The sequence below is a fragment of the Neovison vison genome, chromosome 9, assembly GCF_020171115.1.
Source record: "Neovison vison isolate M4711 chromosome 9, ASM_NN_V1, whole genome shotgun sequence".
Classification (NCBI taxonomy): Eukaryota; Metazoa; Chordata; class Mammalia; order Carnivora; family Mustelidae; genus Neogale; species Neogale vison.
This window is the reverse complement of record NC_058099.1, coordinates 48,018,500-48,036,653: the sequence shown is the minus strand read 5'-3', so window position 1 is coordinate 48,036,653 and position 18,154 is coordinate 48,018,500. Positions and strand designations below refer to the sequence as shown.

The 18,154-nt window shown below is 42.3% G+C and overlaps 1 protein-coding gene across 1 annotated transcript in view; it reads left to right on the top strand.

Moving 5' to 3' along the window:
- Positions 1-18,154, top strand: part of FOCAD (focadhesin) — a 311,074-nt gene that overhangs the window by 233,125 nt on the left and 59,795 nt on the right. The window contains exons 23-26 of the mRNA XM_044265592.1: positions 5,342-5,430; positions 8,685-8,729; positions 13,438-13,546; positions 17,043-17,159. Coding sequence (XP_044121527.1) covers positions 5,342-5,430; positions 8,685-8,729; positions 13,438-13,546; positions 17,043-17,159 — 360 coding nt within the window. The remainder of the gene's footprint in view (positions 1-5,341; positions 5,431-8,684; positions 8,730-13,437; positions 13,547-17,042; positions 17,160-18,154) is intronic.

Here is an 18,154-nt window from a genome sequence, read left to right as displayed (position 1 = left end):
GATGTGATTTTCCAGGGCTTTCCTTCAGCAAACACGTATAGACCCCCTTTCACTGGCCAGGTCTGTGCCAGGTGTGTGGGATACGAAGGAGACTGAAACACTCCTTCCTCTCTGGGCGCTTCCAGCCCAGTGTGGGAGACTGACACGGCCACCAGCAATTTTAATGCAACATCTTTGAGGCTTTAGAATAACTCCTGCTGCAGCATGAACTGAGAATTTTATTTAGCTCTTAGCATAAGGAAGGCTAAATCGAACAGGATGGAGGTATAACTCATGCAGATGACTTGCCATTGATTTAAAAAAAAACCACCTCCACAGTTATTTTTTATAATAAGGGATACTGTTTATTGAGCAACTAGTGTGTGCCCAACATTTAGCATGTATTATTTCAACGAATCTTTATAGTAACCCTTTGAAGTGAGATGTTAACCCCACGTATAATGGGATTCCAGACGAAAAAGCAGAGTTAGCTAGGAAAGTAAAACAGTGGTGCAAAACCCAACAGTCACAACTGTCGGGCTCTAGGGAAAGGAGCTGGAACTTCCCCTGCCTGGATTTGTCTGTCCCCAGAGCCTCAGCCTTTTCCACTGCGGCATGCGCTTTCCCTGGCACTGTCATTAGTCGTAACAACAAATCATGCAAATTGGTTTACTTTTTTAAAGGATGGATCTATTTACGAAAAGCCAGCTGAGTATTTTTAGTAATGCAGGTCAATTATCCTGCCTTTCTGCTGTTGTAGGTACTAGTGTGCCTCTTTGCTTATTTATCATTTATAACACTTTTTACTTTGGATCTCTCAGTTCCGCTGAGAATTGTTGACAATAGAAATGAAACACAAATTGTAGACTCTAAGATTTTTGCTATCATTTAAAAGTACAGGAAAGCTTTTAGGGAATCACTGTTATTTGAAAGCACACTGATGCATTTTAATTGTTTTGAGGTTTTTTTTTAAATGAGCCCAGACACTTAAACTGAATTTATGGTATCTTAAGAGAATTAGAGCAACTGCCAGACTCCTTGTCTATATCCAGAATTTCTGGAGGATCCTTCTTCTAGACAAGAGTTACAGTCACTTCCATATGGTGCTAGACATATTTTGTAGCATGAACCAGAGGATCGTTTAGAGGAGGCATGTTTTATTCAGTTAAGCCTAGGAGACATGTTGAAACATACACTTCATATTATTTCCTGGAGGTTGATTATGATGTGAGTAAATCTGAGATCTGAGCAGCACCAGTGGGTTTAGATTGGGCATCTGCTTCCAGCCTTACCTGATTTGCCCACAAGAACATTGGAATTTGAATTTTAAGCGTATCAATGTGGTTGACATGGGGAGGTCTTTGGCCTTCTTCCCATTAAAATTGAAAATGCAATAGATACATTTGATTGATAGTTCAGAGGCTATTTTGATAAGGAGGCCTCTCCAGCCATCTTTGCCTTGGTGCCCGTGTGGGATGCTGACCTGGTTAACGTCTCCAGCCTTTGTGGAAAGGGCTCTTGTGCATATGACCTCAACCTGGAGAGAGGACTTAGAGATCAGGTTGACTGCAGACATTTGCTTCCTGAGTGGGTCATTTGGCTATCAAATAATTTGAAATCAAAACCAGGGTCAGGAATTGCAACCCCCGGTTTATTTCTCTCTGACCCCTGGTAGGAGTTGTTCATTCTTTTTTTTTTTTTTTTTTTAAAAGATTTTATTTATTTATTTGACAGAGAGAGATCACAAGTAGGCAGAGAGGCAGGCAGAGAGAGAGGAGGAAGCAGGCTCCCTGCTGAGCAGAGAGCCCGATGCGGGACTCGATCCCAGGACCCTGAGATCATGACCTGAGCCGAAGGCAGCGGCTTAACCCACTGAGCCACCCAGGCGCCCGGAGTTGTTCATTCTTAACGTCTGCACCCTTAACCCCAGAAGCCGAAGTGACAGAGATGGGGGCCGCCATCACCCAGAGACTCCAGGGGCAAAGTGGGTCTGAATACACAGCATCACACAGACTGGGTGGGAAGGGGAGAGAGATGTTCCAGAAGGGAGGACTGAGAGGAGCGAGAGACTTTGGAAGAAGAAATAAGAAATATACTTAGTTATGTCTGTGGACATACTGGGTTATGGCTCTAGAAGAGAGCAGAAACGTAGGCCTGCTCAATAGGCTGCACATATACTGAGCTCTTTTGTTTTTTTGGTTTATTTCTAAGCAGATTTTGAACATTTTCATGTCCTCCTGCTTATCCTTTTTGGAAAAACATTAGGCAACTAAGTGTTCCTAGGAGTAAAGGGGCTAATTTAAGAAGCGTAAATAACAGGGATAGGCACAAAATACCATTTTCTAGTTATAGTAACCTCCCTCTGGGAGGTCAGTATCAGTATTAATAAGTATTAATATTTATGTTTTTCCTATTTGTTCACCTCTGATACTTGCTCTGGGAGACAGAGGGGAGAATGAAAGGGCCAGGATTCTACCTTTGAAACACGGAGATGAGTAAAGTAAATGGAAATGATAAAGGGTGTGAAGAGGATGCCCATCAGATCTCGAGTGTCTGAGCTGGTCGGCCGCAGGGCACTGAGGGCTGGAAGTTGTGCTAAAGTACAAGGACCCCTTAGACGGATTGACGGTCTTTGCCTTCAGGGGGCTCACAGGCTGGTGCAAGCTGAGAGTTTATATATATATTCATGAGAGATCATTTCCTAAGAAGATAATAAAGGGAGGTGGGATTTTTGTTGTTGTTGTTACCAGTAGACCTGGTATGGTAGCTATGTGTTAGCAGCCACCACACTGAATAGATCTTTTCCCACATGATTTCGTGTGGTGCTCTAATGGCATGAGAGAGCTGTTAGCTACATTTTACAAATGAGGAAATTGATGCGTAGAGAGACGAAGTCACTTGGCTGAATTTACACAGCAAGTAAGTGGAAATGGCCTGAGATGAGGGCATTCTAATTCCAGAGCCCACATCCTTCCCCCCCACAAGCTGTATTGCTTCCCTCTCTACAGTTTATATGGAGATATACTGTTCTTCTGTGGAACATACATTGGGACTTTACTTTTCACTTCATTTTATTATTATTTTTTTAATTTTATTTATTTATTTGTCAGAGACAGAGGGAGAGAGAGCGAGTGAGCACAGGCAGACAGAGAGGCAGGCAGAGGCAGAGGGAGAAGCAGGCTCCCCGCCGAGCAAGGAGCCCGATGTGGGACTCGATCCCAGGACGCTGGGATCATGACCTGAGCCGAAGGCAGCAGCTTAACCCACTGAGCCACCCAGGCGTCCCATTTTATTATTATTTTTTAAGTAAGCTCCACACCCAGCATGGGGCTTGAACTCGCAACCCTGAGATAGAGAGCGCACGCTCTACTGACTGAGCCAGCCAGGTGCCCCCACACCTTAGAACTCTAAAATCAGTAAGAGAAAGACAACCAATAGAAAAATGGACACACGGGGGCGCCTGGGTGGCTCAGTGGGTTAAGCCACTGCCTTCGGCTCAGGTCATGATCTCGGGGTCCTGGGATCGAGTCCCGCATCGGGCTCTCTGCTCAGCGGGGAGCCTGCTTCCCTCTATCTCCCTCTCTGCCTGCCTCTCTGCCTGCCTCTCTGTCTGCTTGTGATCCTTCTCTGTTAAATAAATAAATAAAATCTTTAAAAAAAAAAAATGGACACACGGGGGCACCTGGGTGGCACAGTGGGTTGAGTGTCAGACTCATTTCAGCTGAGGTTGCGATCTCAGGGTATGGGATTGAGCCCTGTGTCAGGCTGTGTGCTCCGCGCAGAGTCTGCATTTCTTTCTTCCTCTCCCTCTGCTCCTCCTCTGGGCACATGTGCTGTCTCTCTCTCTCTCTCTCTCTCAAATAAATAAATCTTTAAAAAAGAAAAAAAAAATGGACACAGTGGAAAATCTAAGTCAATAAACATTTGAAAAGATTTTCAATCTCATCGATAAACAGTGAAATGAAAATTCAAACCATAATAAACACTGTTTCGCACTTGCCAGAATAGTTAAAATTCATAGCCTGACAACTCCAAATGTTGGTGAGAAAGTGGAGTAGCTAGAACTTTTATTTTCACAGTTAGGGAGAACATAAGCTGCACAACCACTTGTGAAAGTGGCGTGGTGTCACTCAGTAGCACAGTGCAGGGTGAGTTCTCGTCTAGTGTAGCGCTCATCAATAAACAAGTATTTTTCTTCCTTCTTTCCTTCCTCCCTCCCTCACTGTCTCTTTCTTTCATGATTTTATTTATCCATTCGAGAAAGAGAGCAAACGAGTGGGATGGGGGTGCAGAGCAAGAGGGAGAAGAAGACTCCCCACTGAGCAGGGAGCCTGATGCGGGATTTGATCCCAGGATTCTGAGATCATGACCTGAGCTGAAATCAACAGTCGGACACTTAACCGAGACACCCAGGCGCCCCCAAACCAGTATTTTAAGTACATTTAAATAATGTAATTTCTGCTAGACTAGAGGGCAAAGGAGCTGATCAAAATAATCCTGAGGGTAAAAAAATAGAGCGGAAAAGAAATATCTGAAGCTCTTCGTCTTAAAGGGGTGATAGTAGTTATAGTTTTATTGTGTGTAGTAGTTGAAAAGTGTGGTACCACTTTAATAAACTCATGAAATAAAAATGTCATGTTGAGATGTTTGAGAATAACTTTGGTTATATATGACCCGAATCTTAAGTGTTATATGAGTATCCTCATTTTCTCCCATTCTGTTACAGTACTGGTCCCCAGACCCCAATCTTGGTTTAGTGTCCGTTAAAATTATCAGCTGCTGACAGAGGCAGATCATTATGATGAAGGTTTTTTGTTTGTTTTTTGTTTATTTGTTTGTTTTTAATGGGACCTATGGAATTCAAATCTTTAAAAAAAATTTTTTTTTAATTTTATTTATTTATTTGATAGGGAGAAAGCACAAGTAGGCAGAGAGGCAGGCAGAGAGAGAGAGAGAGAGGAGGAAGCAGGCTCCCCGCTGTGCAGAGAGCCTGATGTGGGGCTCGATCCCAGGACCCTGAGATCATGACCTGAGCCGAAGGCAGAGGCTTTAACCTACTAAGCCTCCCAGGTGCCCCTCAAATCTGCTTTTAATGCGCTGTCCCATAATGAAGGGCTGTGCACTCAAATCCCCAAATCTGCAGCCGCTCCAGGATAAACTTCTCTGATGAGTGTTGAAATACCTACATGGTGATGTACTTACCTCTCCTCCCATGTTCTTTTTTAATAATCTGACATTTTATTATGAACACTGGAGGCCAGTGGGGAAAGGCTGTTACATCAGTGATCAGTGTTTACAAAGAACTGTTAAGGTCGTTTCCGCCATAGAGTTTGCATGCTGATCTATGCTGTGTGTCCTGCAGGGCAGGAGCGGAGAGTTGGACTTGCAGCTGAAACATGGGAAGGAAGGACCCGAGGAGGTGCAGTACAAAAAAGTCACCGCCTGGCTCTGGTAAAGGGATCCCTGCTCACGTTCCTCATGGGAAACAACCGATGTGGGGTGGGGCTGGGGGGAGTGGCACTGTTTAAAAGCTTGTGTGGGGAATTTTAACTTACATACATGCCGGAAGGTGAAGAAACTGAAGATCTGATAGGTGGACTTTCCAGCTCTAACAAGTAGAGCTTTATTCATAGGTTTTAATTATTTTTGAAATGGCTTTCTAAAGCAGCATGAAAATGGGTTGCTTTTCCCTTTTTTTTTTTATTCCCTGTAACTGATTATTTCATATGCTTTCAAAGGAAAAATTCTGTTTTCCCACTCAATTCATTGTCTTTCTTCCTAACATCTCCCATGTCATCAAGGAATACTCTTCTACTCCCACGCTCCCCCCACTTTCCCCAAGACATTTTCATTATTAGGAGTAACTTTAAGGTGTCAGGGTTTTAATTTCTTTGGCAGACATCCCCAAGTGAATTCCCACTATATTAGCTAGAAATGTGTAAGTGCTGGCACATTAAAAGCAATTTAAATTGTTACATGGGTTAGGAAGAATACCTTGTCAGATTAATGTGGCAGCAACCTAAATCTAGGTAAAGTGCCTAGAATCTAAATTGCTTTACCTGCCTTGGCCAGGTTTCTTGAATCTAAAAATCTATTCAAAGCTTACTGAAGTTTAGGTTTTGGTTTACTGATAATTGGCATTTGTAGAAAAGCAGAAGTTGTATGTGCATGTGTGTATGTTTAAGCAATTCTATTCTAAGTTATATTTTCTAGATGAATTTTCAAAATGGCGACACAGTTTAAAACATTAGGACATCAAATTCAAGATTAGAGGTTAAGGATTTGGATTTCATTTCCTCTTTGTGATTCTCTTTTGCATATAGTTTGAGGTTCATCTTCTAAAATGATCATTTGGTGGGGGTCTTGTATTGGTCGTGTATCTCCAAAATACATAGAGAGAGATGGAATGAAGAAAGTGACAGAAAGATGGGCGTCCAGGATAACTCCGAGATTTTGACTGTGAATAACTTAAAGTATGAACTTCCCATTCACTAAGATGGGGAAGACAGTAGAAAAGCAGGTCTCCATGGGGTAGGAATCAGATTTGGGTCTTGCTAGTTAGACCTCCAATTTGGAGATATCAGGTAGGTCATTGCCCATGTGAGTCTAGGGTTTGGGGATGAGATCAGGGCTAAAAATATAAATTTGGGTATTATCAACATATCTGCTGCATTTAAAACCATGATGCTGGATGAGATTGTCTAAGGCATAAGTAAAGATAGAGAAAAGGCCAGAGGACAGAGCTCCAGAGCAGTTCAACATTTAGATATGGGGCAGATGAAGGGAAAGTAGTGGGTCAGTGATGTGGGAAGAAAACCAAGAGAGAATGGAATCTGAAACCAAGGAAAGAAAGTGTTTCGAGAAAGGAAAAACCAGTTGTGTCCAGGGTTGCTGTGAGGCAGCAAAAGGTATAGACTGAGAACTGGGAAAGACTTGGTCTCCTGAAAGTCCTTGGCGGCCATTATAGGAGCTGTTTTAGTGGAGCTGTGGGGCCAAAAGCCAGATTATAGAAGGGTCTAGAAAGAGTGAAAGGAGATGAACTATCTTAAAGAAGTTCTAATGTATGAGAAGCAGCAAAATGGGGCAGTCACTGGAGAGTGTTTTCTTCCTTGAAGATGGTAGGTATTATAGTATGTTCACCTGCTAAGGAGAGTTATACAAGTAGCGAAGGAACAGTTGGTGCAGCAGACAGAGCAGGCAGTAAGAGGTGGGCACCAGCCCATAAGTAGAAGGTTTGGCCTAGCATAGAACTATAGGCAGGTCATCATTTGTAAAAATTCCCCATTGACCAGTAAAAAAAAACCCCACAGTGAATGCAGCATACTCCATTTAGGAAGACTGAAATAGGACAATATATTCTAATTTAATTTTATTTTATAAAAATATTTATTTATTTGAGAGAGAGAGAGAGAGAGGATATAGAGGGAAAAGGAGAAGCAGACTCCCTGCTGAGCAATGACCCGGACCTGGGGCTTGATCCCAGGAACCTGAGATCATGACCTGAGCTGAAACCAGCCACTTAACTGACTGAGTTACCCAGGTGCTCCCTAGGGCAATATATTTTAGAGAAATTTATTGTCAAATAGTTTTATAGAATGCAGGTTTATAGTCTGTAGGAACAGTGTTTGCAGCTGTTTGAAAAACTTGGCTATGAAGATCAAGTCATTCTCAGAGACTGCAGATAGCTAAGATTTTAAAAATATTTCTAGTGAAAATAATGCAGCTATAACATTTGCAAAATTTTATGTTTATAGAAAGTTTGAATTTAAGAAACTTAAGGTGTATAGTGAAAATACTTATGATTGCTTCTTCAAAATGTAAATATGGCAGTCCATGGTTGTTCTTGATCTAAAGGCTTTTATGGTGAAAAGAGATTATATCTTGTGAATATTTGAATTGAGTACACCATCTTCCAATCCACATGTGTAATTATTTTTTTTCGGCTCCAGAGTGATTTTAGAACCATTTTCATTTTATTTTCTGTAGTGATGATTCCATTAGCTATAATTTGGACATAGTAAATTGCTATTTTAGTGAGCTCTTCTGCCAAAAACGAGAGAATGTCTTAGTTTAGACTTAGTTTAGACTGCTGTACCATAGACTGGATGGATGGCTTAAATAACAGATATTTCTCATGGTTCTGGAGGCTGGAAAATGCAGATCGAGGTACCGGGAGATTTGTGCTGGGGAGGGCCTGCTTCCTGGTTTGGGAGTGGCTGCCTTCTCCCTGTATTTTCACAGGAAAGAGAGCAACCACTGTGTTTCTTCTGAACAAGGGCGCTCATCCCCTCCCGAGCTCCCTACCCTCACGACCTCCCCAAGGCCTCACCTCCAAGCCCTCTACATGGGGTGTGGAGATTTTAACATACGAGTTTGGGGGGAACACAAACTTTCAGCCCATAGCAGAATAAAACATAAGGGACACCTGTACAGCCACCGCTCAGTTTAAGAGGTGACACCATCGTGGCGTTGCCGGCATGTTGCTCCTTGGTTACCGTCACCTTCTTTCCTGCCTCCAGTAAGTGACCTAAGAAACAGGCAGGGGGAAAGTCCTTGAAGGAAAGCCTCCATTGCAGTTTTTTCACCTTACACTAAAGTTACACATATGTCATTTTAGGATTTGGAGTTATTGCCAGAGGTAAGCAAAAAGATTGGGTTCTTACTCCAACATAAACTCCTGCACCCATTTTCAATCTTTATTGCAGGGTCCGAGACATGTTGACGGAGGAGATCACCAAGGCGGCGGCCAAGTAAGATTCTCTTACCAAAAATTTTGTTTAAACTTTTTTTTTTTTTTCTTTCCTGGCAGGTGCATACCATTTCTCCCTTTAGGGTATGTCCTAACTTTAAGAATTTTAAAGGATTTTTTTCTTTTCTTTTTTTTATAAATCAGTTGTTATCCTTTCTTGTGTTAATTCTTAAGTTCATGTCTTTTTTGTGAGAATATGGAGGAATCAATACAAACATGACTTTGACATCAAGAGTCTCTGAGGTCGTGCCCTTGTTGTACACCTAACAGAGTGCCCCGTGCTTTGACTTAGATTTAAACGATTCTCACTTGGTTTGGGGCGGGGGTGGGGCCTGCTGAGGAAAGGAGAAATTCTTGCTAATGTGAATTATGTGGGTTCTGCAAATAGGTTATTAAATCTCAACTGTGAGCCAGGAAATAAATCAGAGTACTACTTCCTTTCATTCCCTTTGTGTTACTGCGTCCAGGGTATCTAAAAATTGAATTTTTAAATACCTAAAACAAGCATGAAGACTCATGAAAATGGCAGTTTCAATCATGACCTTATGGTTATTTTAACAAAAATAACAAGTATTACCACCTTGAGGCTTTTTATTTATCTTAAGCCAACTCTCAACAGAAAATTACACCCTAATGCACTTGCTGGAACAATCTCTTCAGGTTCCTTTCCTAACAAGCTGAGTAATTGTTTCTGGCAGTAAGTTACATGTCAGTTACCACCGCTTCTCCCTTCCACTGTCACCTTTAGCTGCTGCCCTTTCTGTAGGACTTCCTTTATTCTTATCCACCAAATGACGTGGACTGACCTTTGACCTGGAGGATTTCATGTGTCCGCATTATCTAGACATATTTAATTGTAGTATAGTTTATCCCTATCGTGTCCCAGAGCCTTCCGTGGCTAAATAGGTTTTCCTCTAGGGTTAAAACAAAAACAAAGATCATGATCTACCTGAGAGTTCACTTTCTACCAGTAATTTCTTAAGCAGGCACGTAATGGTGAAGTCTGATCGCAGTACGTGATCACTATTCGGCCTCATGTCTTCTGAATAAAGGGAGATAGAAGTGGTAATCCTCCCTTGCACTCAGTTCTGTGGGAGGCACTGGGAAATATCTGTTGACGTATCTGTTGACAAAGTGAAAACTAAAGTACTGAGAGGCTTCGCTAGGGACTCATTTGTGTCTGCTTATCCAGTTTGGTGAATTGCAGACACAGTGGGGGAGCCCTCAGCTGCATATGGAAGGGAGGGGGTGCTGGGTCGGGGGCTGTCTTTGACCTTTACCTTTAGTAGTTTGTTCCGTTATGTAGCCTACTTACATCCTGTTAAAAAGAGTGCTCTGACATTTGCAGCAAAAACCGTAAATGCTGAAGAATCTAGCAGCTTTCTATTAGACTACAATTTTGCCTCTCTAGTAGCTTTTGCATTTTCCATTCTAAAATTTTATTTCAACAAGATTTTAATCTTCAGATTTGCAAAGCATCGTTTCATGACTAATACCTAGGAAGAGTGTGTTCACATTCTCAGTGGTAGGGAATAAAAATAATTCATGTTTTCATGGTACTAAACCTTTTCATCAAAAATTTCAAAGTATTTTATAGACCTTATCTTATTAAAGCAATGCTGACAATAGTAGGTATGACAGCAAGCGAGGTTCTGAGTCTGAGAGATTAATGATAGTGCAGGAGGAAAAAAATTACTCTGTTGCCCTCTCTTTACTTTTTCCCACTGGCTTCCTCCAACCATGGGAGGACCCCCCCACCACCTGCTGCCAGCTTAGCCTTCCCTTTCTTAGATCATGGCTGCCACAGGCTGGTTTGGACCATTGTAAGACTCACTTTGTTCTGGGCTGTAAGTTAAATGCAGTCACAGGATTAGACTGATTTGCTCATTTAAGAGCAGTTTTAAACCATCAAGGATAGGGCTAAGGGAGAATCAGAACACAGATCAACCCCAGTGATTGATGTAAGTTTATTTTCATTATTATTAATGAAATAGATCTGAACCCAAAGATGAAAATCCCCAAAGGACGGGATCACTTTACTAATATATAATGTAATACTTCGTCCCTAAGAAAGCATTCTTGTAGCTCATCCTTCCCTGTGCTTTTTAATTAGGTTAATGGCATCCGTTTGTTCCAAAGGACAGTTTAATTAAAATGCTAGTGGTGTTGCCTAGATAAATACTGTACTGATGCTGACATGTTATTATGCAAATTAGTTACCACTGCCTGACCGGTAGGGGATAGTTATTTGATCCACAAGCTGATGAGTTTTTGCTGAACCCAGTTGTAGATTTTCACCTGGCCGGCTCCTCTGTGAATTTGTTTCACTAAATATGTATCGAGTGTCTCCCCTTCATAAGTCACCGTGCTGGGCACGCAGGGAAGGCCCAGTTGACCAAAGGCTGTGCACAGCACCTTTGTGAAGTGTGTAGCTTGGCCTGAGCATTCACTGCATGGACTGTGATATACTTTTTTCTATTCAAAGATTAATGTCCAAATATGCATTTAATTTAGTCTTCAAGCAAAGGTCTAATCCCTAGTGGCTTTAAATACATTTTTTTCCATTTTACAAGAACAATGCATGTTGGGGATGTCGAGACCAGTGGAACTTCTGAAACAAAATCATTTGAGGGCTCTGTTTTGAAACGGAGGCTAAATGTTCTTCTGGAATTTCAGGGTTACAGAAGGACTTTTCATGTCATCTTGTCTCATATCCTTGGATTTTTTTTTTTAAGTATTTATTTATTTATTTGGCACAGAGAAAGAGAGAGAGAGAGATGGAGGGAAAGAGCAAGCATAAGCAGGGGGAGTGGCAGGCAGAGGGAGAAGCAGGCTCCCCACTGAGCAGGGATCCAGATGTGGGACCTCATCCCAGGACCCTGGGATCATGACCTCAGCCACCCAGGCACCCCTAATATCCTTGTTTTAAATGATTTGACACCCAGTTTCTGGTGACCATCTGAGTTTTTCTCTAGGGTAATAAAAACCAGGGATCGAATTGTGAGATCACTCAGAATTTGAAACTTTTTTTTTCTTTCTTTTTTTTTTTTCCACTATAACTTTAGGGATCAATGGCTGTTTTGTAGCAGGACAGGCTTCAGGATATTCTCAGCTAAAGGAAAGAGATCATATTAGAAATAGAAGATTTAATTTTGGTTTTGTTAAGTGATGTTATGGCTTGGGCACCTTGGAGTGCACAGACCTTATCCAGCTTCCTGGTGGGTTTTTATTATTATTATTATTATTATTATTATTATCCATATCCCGGTGATCCTCATTGCAGAAGTCTAGCAAAACCTAGGTTGAAGGCATCTGCTTAACCTTCAGGTCTTCCTCCTAGTTTCTCTCCTCACCTCATCCCTCAATATAAACATCGTTGTGTTATCAAATTATGACAAGCCTTGTGGAGGAACGAATTACGCAGGAGCAGCCAGAATGAGCAAGTGCGCAAAGGAAGCCTTCACTGAGTTTAACCACCCCAAGGCGGAGAGGGAGAAGGCAGGAGGGATTTTATGGATAGGTAAATGGAGGAACTTGATCATGGCAAGTCCTGAATCCTGTTCTTACCCAGTGGAAACAAAAATGCAAGAACGTGTGTGTGCGTACTCACCTTTGAATACCCATAACTCACAGGTTCTGTGGTCATTGTGGCCTGGGACTGGAGGTCCTCGGCCTGCATGGGGAGCAGAGCTGGAAGTCTCCTCACTCCACAGATCTGTCCTGTTCTTGTACTGGAGTGAGTGGGAGTCATTCTACCATGTACCCACAGGTTCATGTTCAGGTCTCAAATCCAGGTTTTGGGAAACAATCTCTGTAGTTATGGGAACCCCCCAACCAAGACAGAGTGGAATGTCCGAGGGCTTAGGTGCTCGGACGGAGGTGGCCAGCCAAGAGCCTCTCATCAGTGTCCCACTGAAGACTTTTCTTCTATAGAATCATGTTGGAATAATGGAAAAATATTAAGTGTTCATTTTCAGGTGGTAAGTATATTTGAAAAGGTTCAGTTTTCTTGATACTAAATCCAGAAGTCACATTAAAGATTTTGTTGCTGTTCATAAAAAAAAAAAAAACAAAAAAAAACCACTATTTGGATAACAGGAGAGGGCAACTCTCCATCTCTCAATCTTATCTAGGGTCTCTAGGTTATATCACAAACTGCCTTTAAGGTTGCTGGCTTTGGCATCTCGAAGAAAAGGAGGGGAGGATAATGATAATAATTATAGTAACCAGCATGGCAGGTTGCTGGCACAGGGTGCTGTCCACACACCAGTGCCTGAGAAGAGCCAGAGGCCAGTTGCATTCTACTGTACTCATTCACACAACTGTCTCCGCTCGTCTTTTCCACGCAAATCAATACATTTATATTGGCCAAAGATGAAACAGAAAGACACAACTTATGAAATGCCGCATCCAAGGACGGAATAAAAACTTTAGAAAGAACGAACTTGGATACATGAGCTTAGATTTGTAGCGCCCCCCCCCCAAAAAAAGCTGAATGAATGATCATACCCATAGAGGAGAATAAGAAATCCACACCAGTGTCAGAAGAAGGCAGAAACATCAGGGCGCAAGCGGATGTGTGGGGCTACAGCTCTGTGAGGGAATGGAAGTGCTGTTTTGACCTCATCTGCCTTCTGTGTAATAACACCTTCTCTTTTCCCTGTTAATGCCCCCAAATCCTCTCTTGGAATTTTTTTCTTTTTGAACAGGGAGAGCCCAGTGGTCAAGGGCAACGCGCTGTTAGCCTTAAGCAGCCTCGCTGTGGTCGTATCCAAACACGAAGCCAGCCTTTCCTCAGACTCGGAGGGGGTCCCGGAGGTGAGTTAAGGGTGATTTGAACCAGTTGGGCACCGTTTGAAAACTGAGAAGCCTCTTTAAGCCTGGCCCTGAATTTATGAGGTTAGAGCCCATGCCTGCGGCAGCACAGTTAGAGCGCTCCATGGGTCTTTACATAGTGGGCGAGCTTGAGGGGCTCCTCAGACACACTTCCTTGCTGCTTTTCTGTTTTGCTTTCTCCATCACAGTTAAGTGGTCATTTCCATTTGAAGGTACCAATTTTATGCAACAGGGGTTGTCTTTTTGTGATTACATCAGTGGTAACCAATCTTAGGAGGTTAACTAGGCTTACTGAAAGTGAACAATGCTGTCAAAAAATGATAAATAAGCAGTGTTTACTGACTGAAAAAAATTGTACTTTGCATTTTAATTGTAGATGTCAATGACAAAGTGCCTATTCGTTTTTGTAAGGCATTTATTTCTTAATTAAACATGTGGCGAGCTGGCCAATGTTCATTTCCAATGTACTTTTTCAGATAATTCATATCTGTCAAAATAAAAAGGCTTGGATTTATTCTTCTTTTAAGCCCCATTATCTAGTAGCTATCATTATCTGGAGACAATATAGCCAAGTGGTTAAAAAACATAGGCTTTGAAGTAGGAGAGTCCTGTATTTAAATCCCAGTACTTGCACTTGCTAGCTCTGTGGTCTGTTTTTGGTAACTTTCCCTTGCAAAGCCCCTTCCCCCATCTGTAAAAGTGGGGATAGAGGTACTCAACGGACATGCTTGCTCTGAGGATCAAATGAAGGAATATTTGTAGAGCTTGACAGTTGGTGGATACTGGGTGCTCAGTCATAGTAACTATCATAGGACTTCTTGCTGCAAGAACTGGGCTTTTTTCAACGCCATTCAGCCTGTCTCTGTTCCCTCAGCATGTCTTCTGGGCCATCCGTACTCTTTTTTCATGGTGGAGTTTTTTGTTTGCAAGCAAAGGAACCAACTCTCATCTAAATTAGAAAAGCGGAAAAATAGGGCATCCGTAAGTCCATAGAATTGAAGGCAAAGCTTAAAACTGGGTTTGGGGAAGAGCATTAGGCACAGGAAGTGATAGGAGAACCATCACAGCAGACGGACCACTGCCCCTGGGATGGATCCGCTCTGGTCATGTACCGCTTGTGTCATTCAAGATTTAGGGTCCCATGGGTCTCGTGCCCACCCCTTGGGCAGGTCGGATGGGTAGCTTCACTGAGCATTTAACCAAGCTTCAAGTCCTGGAGGAGGGAATTCTCCAAAGGGTGCCATTACCAGTAAACCAGAGAACAGAGGCTGTGTGGCAAAAGCCACGAACATATATAACCTGTGCGGAAGGGAAAGAGACCAGGCAATTATTGCATGAAGGATAAAAGTGTAGTTACCCTAAGAATATTTAACTTTAAATGCACAATCTTACTTTATTTTTTTTTCCCAATTTATTTATTTTCAGAAAAACAGTATTCATTATTTTTTCACCACACCCAGTGCTCCATGCAAGCTGTGCCCTCTATAATACCCACCACCTGGTACCCCAACCTCCCACCCCCCCGCCCCTTCAAACCCCTCAGATTGTTTTTCAGAGTCCATAGTCTCTCATGGTTCACCTCCCCTTCCAATTTACCCAAAAGCACATACCCTCCCCAATGTCCATAACCCTACCCCCCTTCTCCCAACCCCCCTCCCCCCAGCAACCCACAGTTTGTTTCGTGAGATTAAGAGTCACTTATGGTTTGTCCACAATCTTACTTTAATGCTGAGACAGGTGTTTTCTATCCTTGAAAGACGCATAGAGTTCTTAGCAGAGACAACATGCTAAGTAGAATCTATGACCCAAAAAGTTAAAAGTGCCTTTCTAGGATCCCTGATTTGGGGCAGTCGAGCAGATAATTTGCCTCACTGATAACCAGGGGGCTAGCTCTGAGTTTGAGTTCCAGGCAATCTTATTCTTTATTTCCCCACTCTTTGGTTCTGTGCTCAAACACATAGTACACAAAACATGGAGAAGCCACACCACCTGGAGCTCTGCTTTTGTTCTTCATCGCCTTGTCTTTGGTTGTCAGTACAAATTCACTCCTTATTTGATGAATGTTGAGGCTTTCAAACTTTGTTCCAATCTGCATATGACTGAGAGCCAAACAGCCTGGGAAGAAGGCCTTCCTTGAGTCAAGCTATTAATTTCAAGGATGCTTAACAGGGCATTGACCTTTGTCGTTTGCACCACCTGGGGGTGACCATGGGAGTTAATGAATGCTTTTTTTTTTTTTTTTTTTTAAGGCATTATTTATTTGTCAGAGAGAGAGAGCGAGCACAGGCAGACAGAATGGCAGGTAGAGGCAGAGGGAGAAGCAGGCTCCCCGCCAATCAAGGAGCCCAATGTGGGACTTGATCCCAGTATGCTGGGATCATGACCTGAGCCGAAGGCAGCTGCTCAACCAACTGAGCCACCCAGGCGTCCCTGGATGCTTTTGACATCCACAGTCATGAGTGATTTTTAAAACCAAGGTCTCTTTTTAATGAGTTGGGTTTTGTTGTTGTTTTGGATTTTTGCATTCTCTTTCCTTTTCTTTTCCCGACTGAAGATCATTTGTGCTTTCATACCTAATTAGCTAGGCAAATGTTTTGATGATTCAGAATGATAAATCTGTGGTGGTAGTAAGCAGAAATGCTAAAGATGGTGTTGATAATTTTGTAGACTGCTTTTTATTGCCTCCTTTGTGAAATGGCAAGTCAGAAATGAGGCATTTTGAGTTTCTCTCTCGGCTCTAAAAGCCCCACGTCACCCTCACTAAACACAGGTGGGCTGTGGAGAGCTCTGTTTTCTAATCCCCATCCTCTCACTTCTGCTTGTCTTGTATAAAAGGTAAATCTTAGTCCTGTTGGGGCATAAACCGAGGATGTGTATTTGTTAAATATCTATCTGCCTCCTAATGTCCTGGCAGCTGAAGGTACTTTTTTTTTTTTTTTTAAGATTTTATTTATTTGACAGAGAGCACAAGTAGGCAGAGCAGCATGCAGAGCGAGAGGGAGAGGCAGGCTCTCCGCTGAGCACGGAGTTCGATGCGGGACTCGATCCCAGGACTCTGGGATCATGACCCGAGCTGAAGGCAGATGCTTAACTGACAGAGCCACCCAGGTGCCCTGAAGGTTACTTTTTGATAATAGCACTGTACTCTTTAATACAGAAGGGGGTTGTGCCCCAGATCTAGAAATAATATTTAGGTATTCTTTTCTTTTTTTTTTTTTTTTCTGTTATCATTTTATGTTTTCTTTCTTTTTTTTTTTAAAACTTATTTATTTGAGAAAGAGAGAGAAATTGAGCAGGGGAAGGGGCAGAGTGGGAGGGGAGAAAATCCTCAAGCAGACTCTGCTGAGTGCTGAGCACGATGATCTGGAGTAGATCCCAGGATCCTGAGATCATGACCTGAGCCAAAATCCAGAGTCTGGACACTTACCCGACTGAGTCACCCGGTCGCCCCTCACTTCATGTTTTCCTTCCTCTGCAGGTTCAGCCCAATTTCCTTTCAATGAAGGAGTGGGTTTCCATGGTGTCGGATACACTCCTGGTCATTGTGGATAGCCATTACCAACCCAGAGGCCAAGTTTTCTCCTCATTTTATTATGTAAGTCTGAGAAAGAAAATTTTAAAAATGATCGGAAAAGTCAAGGGTCGAGGCTACTCATATTAGTTGTCCATACAAAAGCCATACCGTGGTGTGATCATTCTCAGTCTTAGCTTTATGTTGGAATCACCTGAGGAACGTGTGTGTATTTGAAATCTCTGTATCATAGAAAAAAGAAGTACTGCCCTGCAGACCTCTCCTCTGTTTTAATTGCTTAGGGATGGACCCTGGGCACCATCAGTGTTTTGAAAGGTCTCTAGGTGATTCCCATGTGTGATCAGAGACAAGAGCTATAGTTGTCGTGAAATAAATATTGGCTAAAGAGTGGGAGCCCTGAGTTTCTAGTCCTGGTTTTTTAAAATTCTGGAATATGTGACCATGGGCAGTTCACGTAAGTCTCTTTGGACCTTTGTGTCCTAACTTGGAAAATGAGGCAATTGAACAGTATTATCTGGACTGATTGTAGCCCCAGCTCTGCCCCTTATTGGTTTTGTGACCGTTGGCCCGATACTTAACCCATCATTTTATTTTCCTTACCTGTACAACGAAGGTAAAAATTAATGCCATGCCAACTTTATGAAAGATTTGCGAGGATCACCTCCTATAACTTTTGAAATACTCTAAACATACCAAGGAATATTGTTGCACCTGTCACTTAGTCCCTCTTTTTTTTTTTCATGCTAGTATCCTAAGATTTGAAACAAACTAAAAACACACCTCTTTTCTTTAGGTTTTATTTCCCCTTCATTGGCTGTAGTGCACGTTTTATTTCTGTATCTGCCCAGAATTATTTTGGTTCTGCCTTATCAGTCTCCACTGCTTAGGGAATTACAGTGATCATGGGACAATCAACTGAGTGGCAGAGGATTATAGTCGATTTGAATAAAAATATAGCACAGGTCATGAACTGTTGCTAAGATCATGAATTGTGCCTAAAACTCCATTCCCTTCTCTTCTCCATACAGCGTTCTGCATGCCTCTGGCCTCCTGCTTTT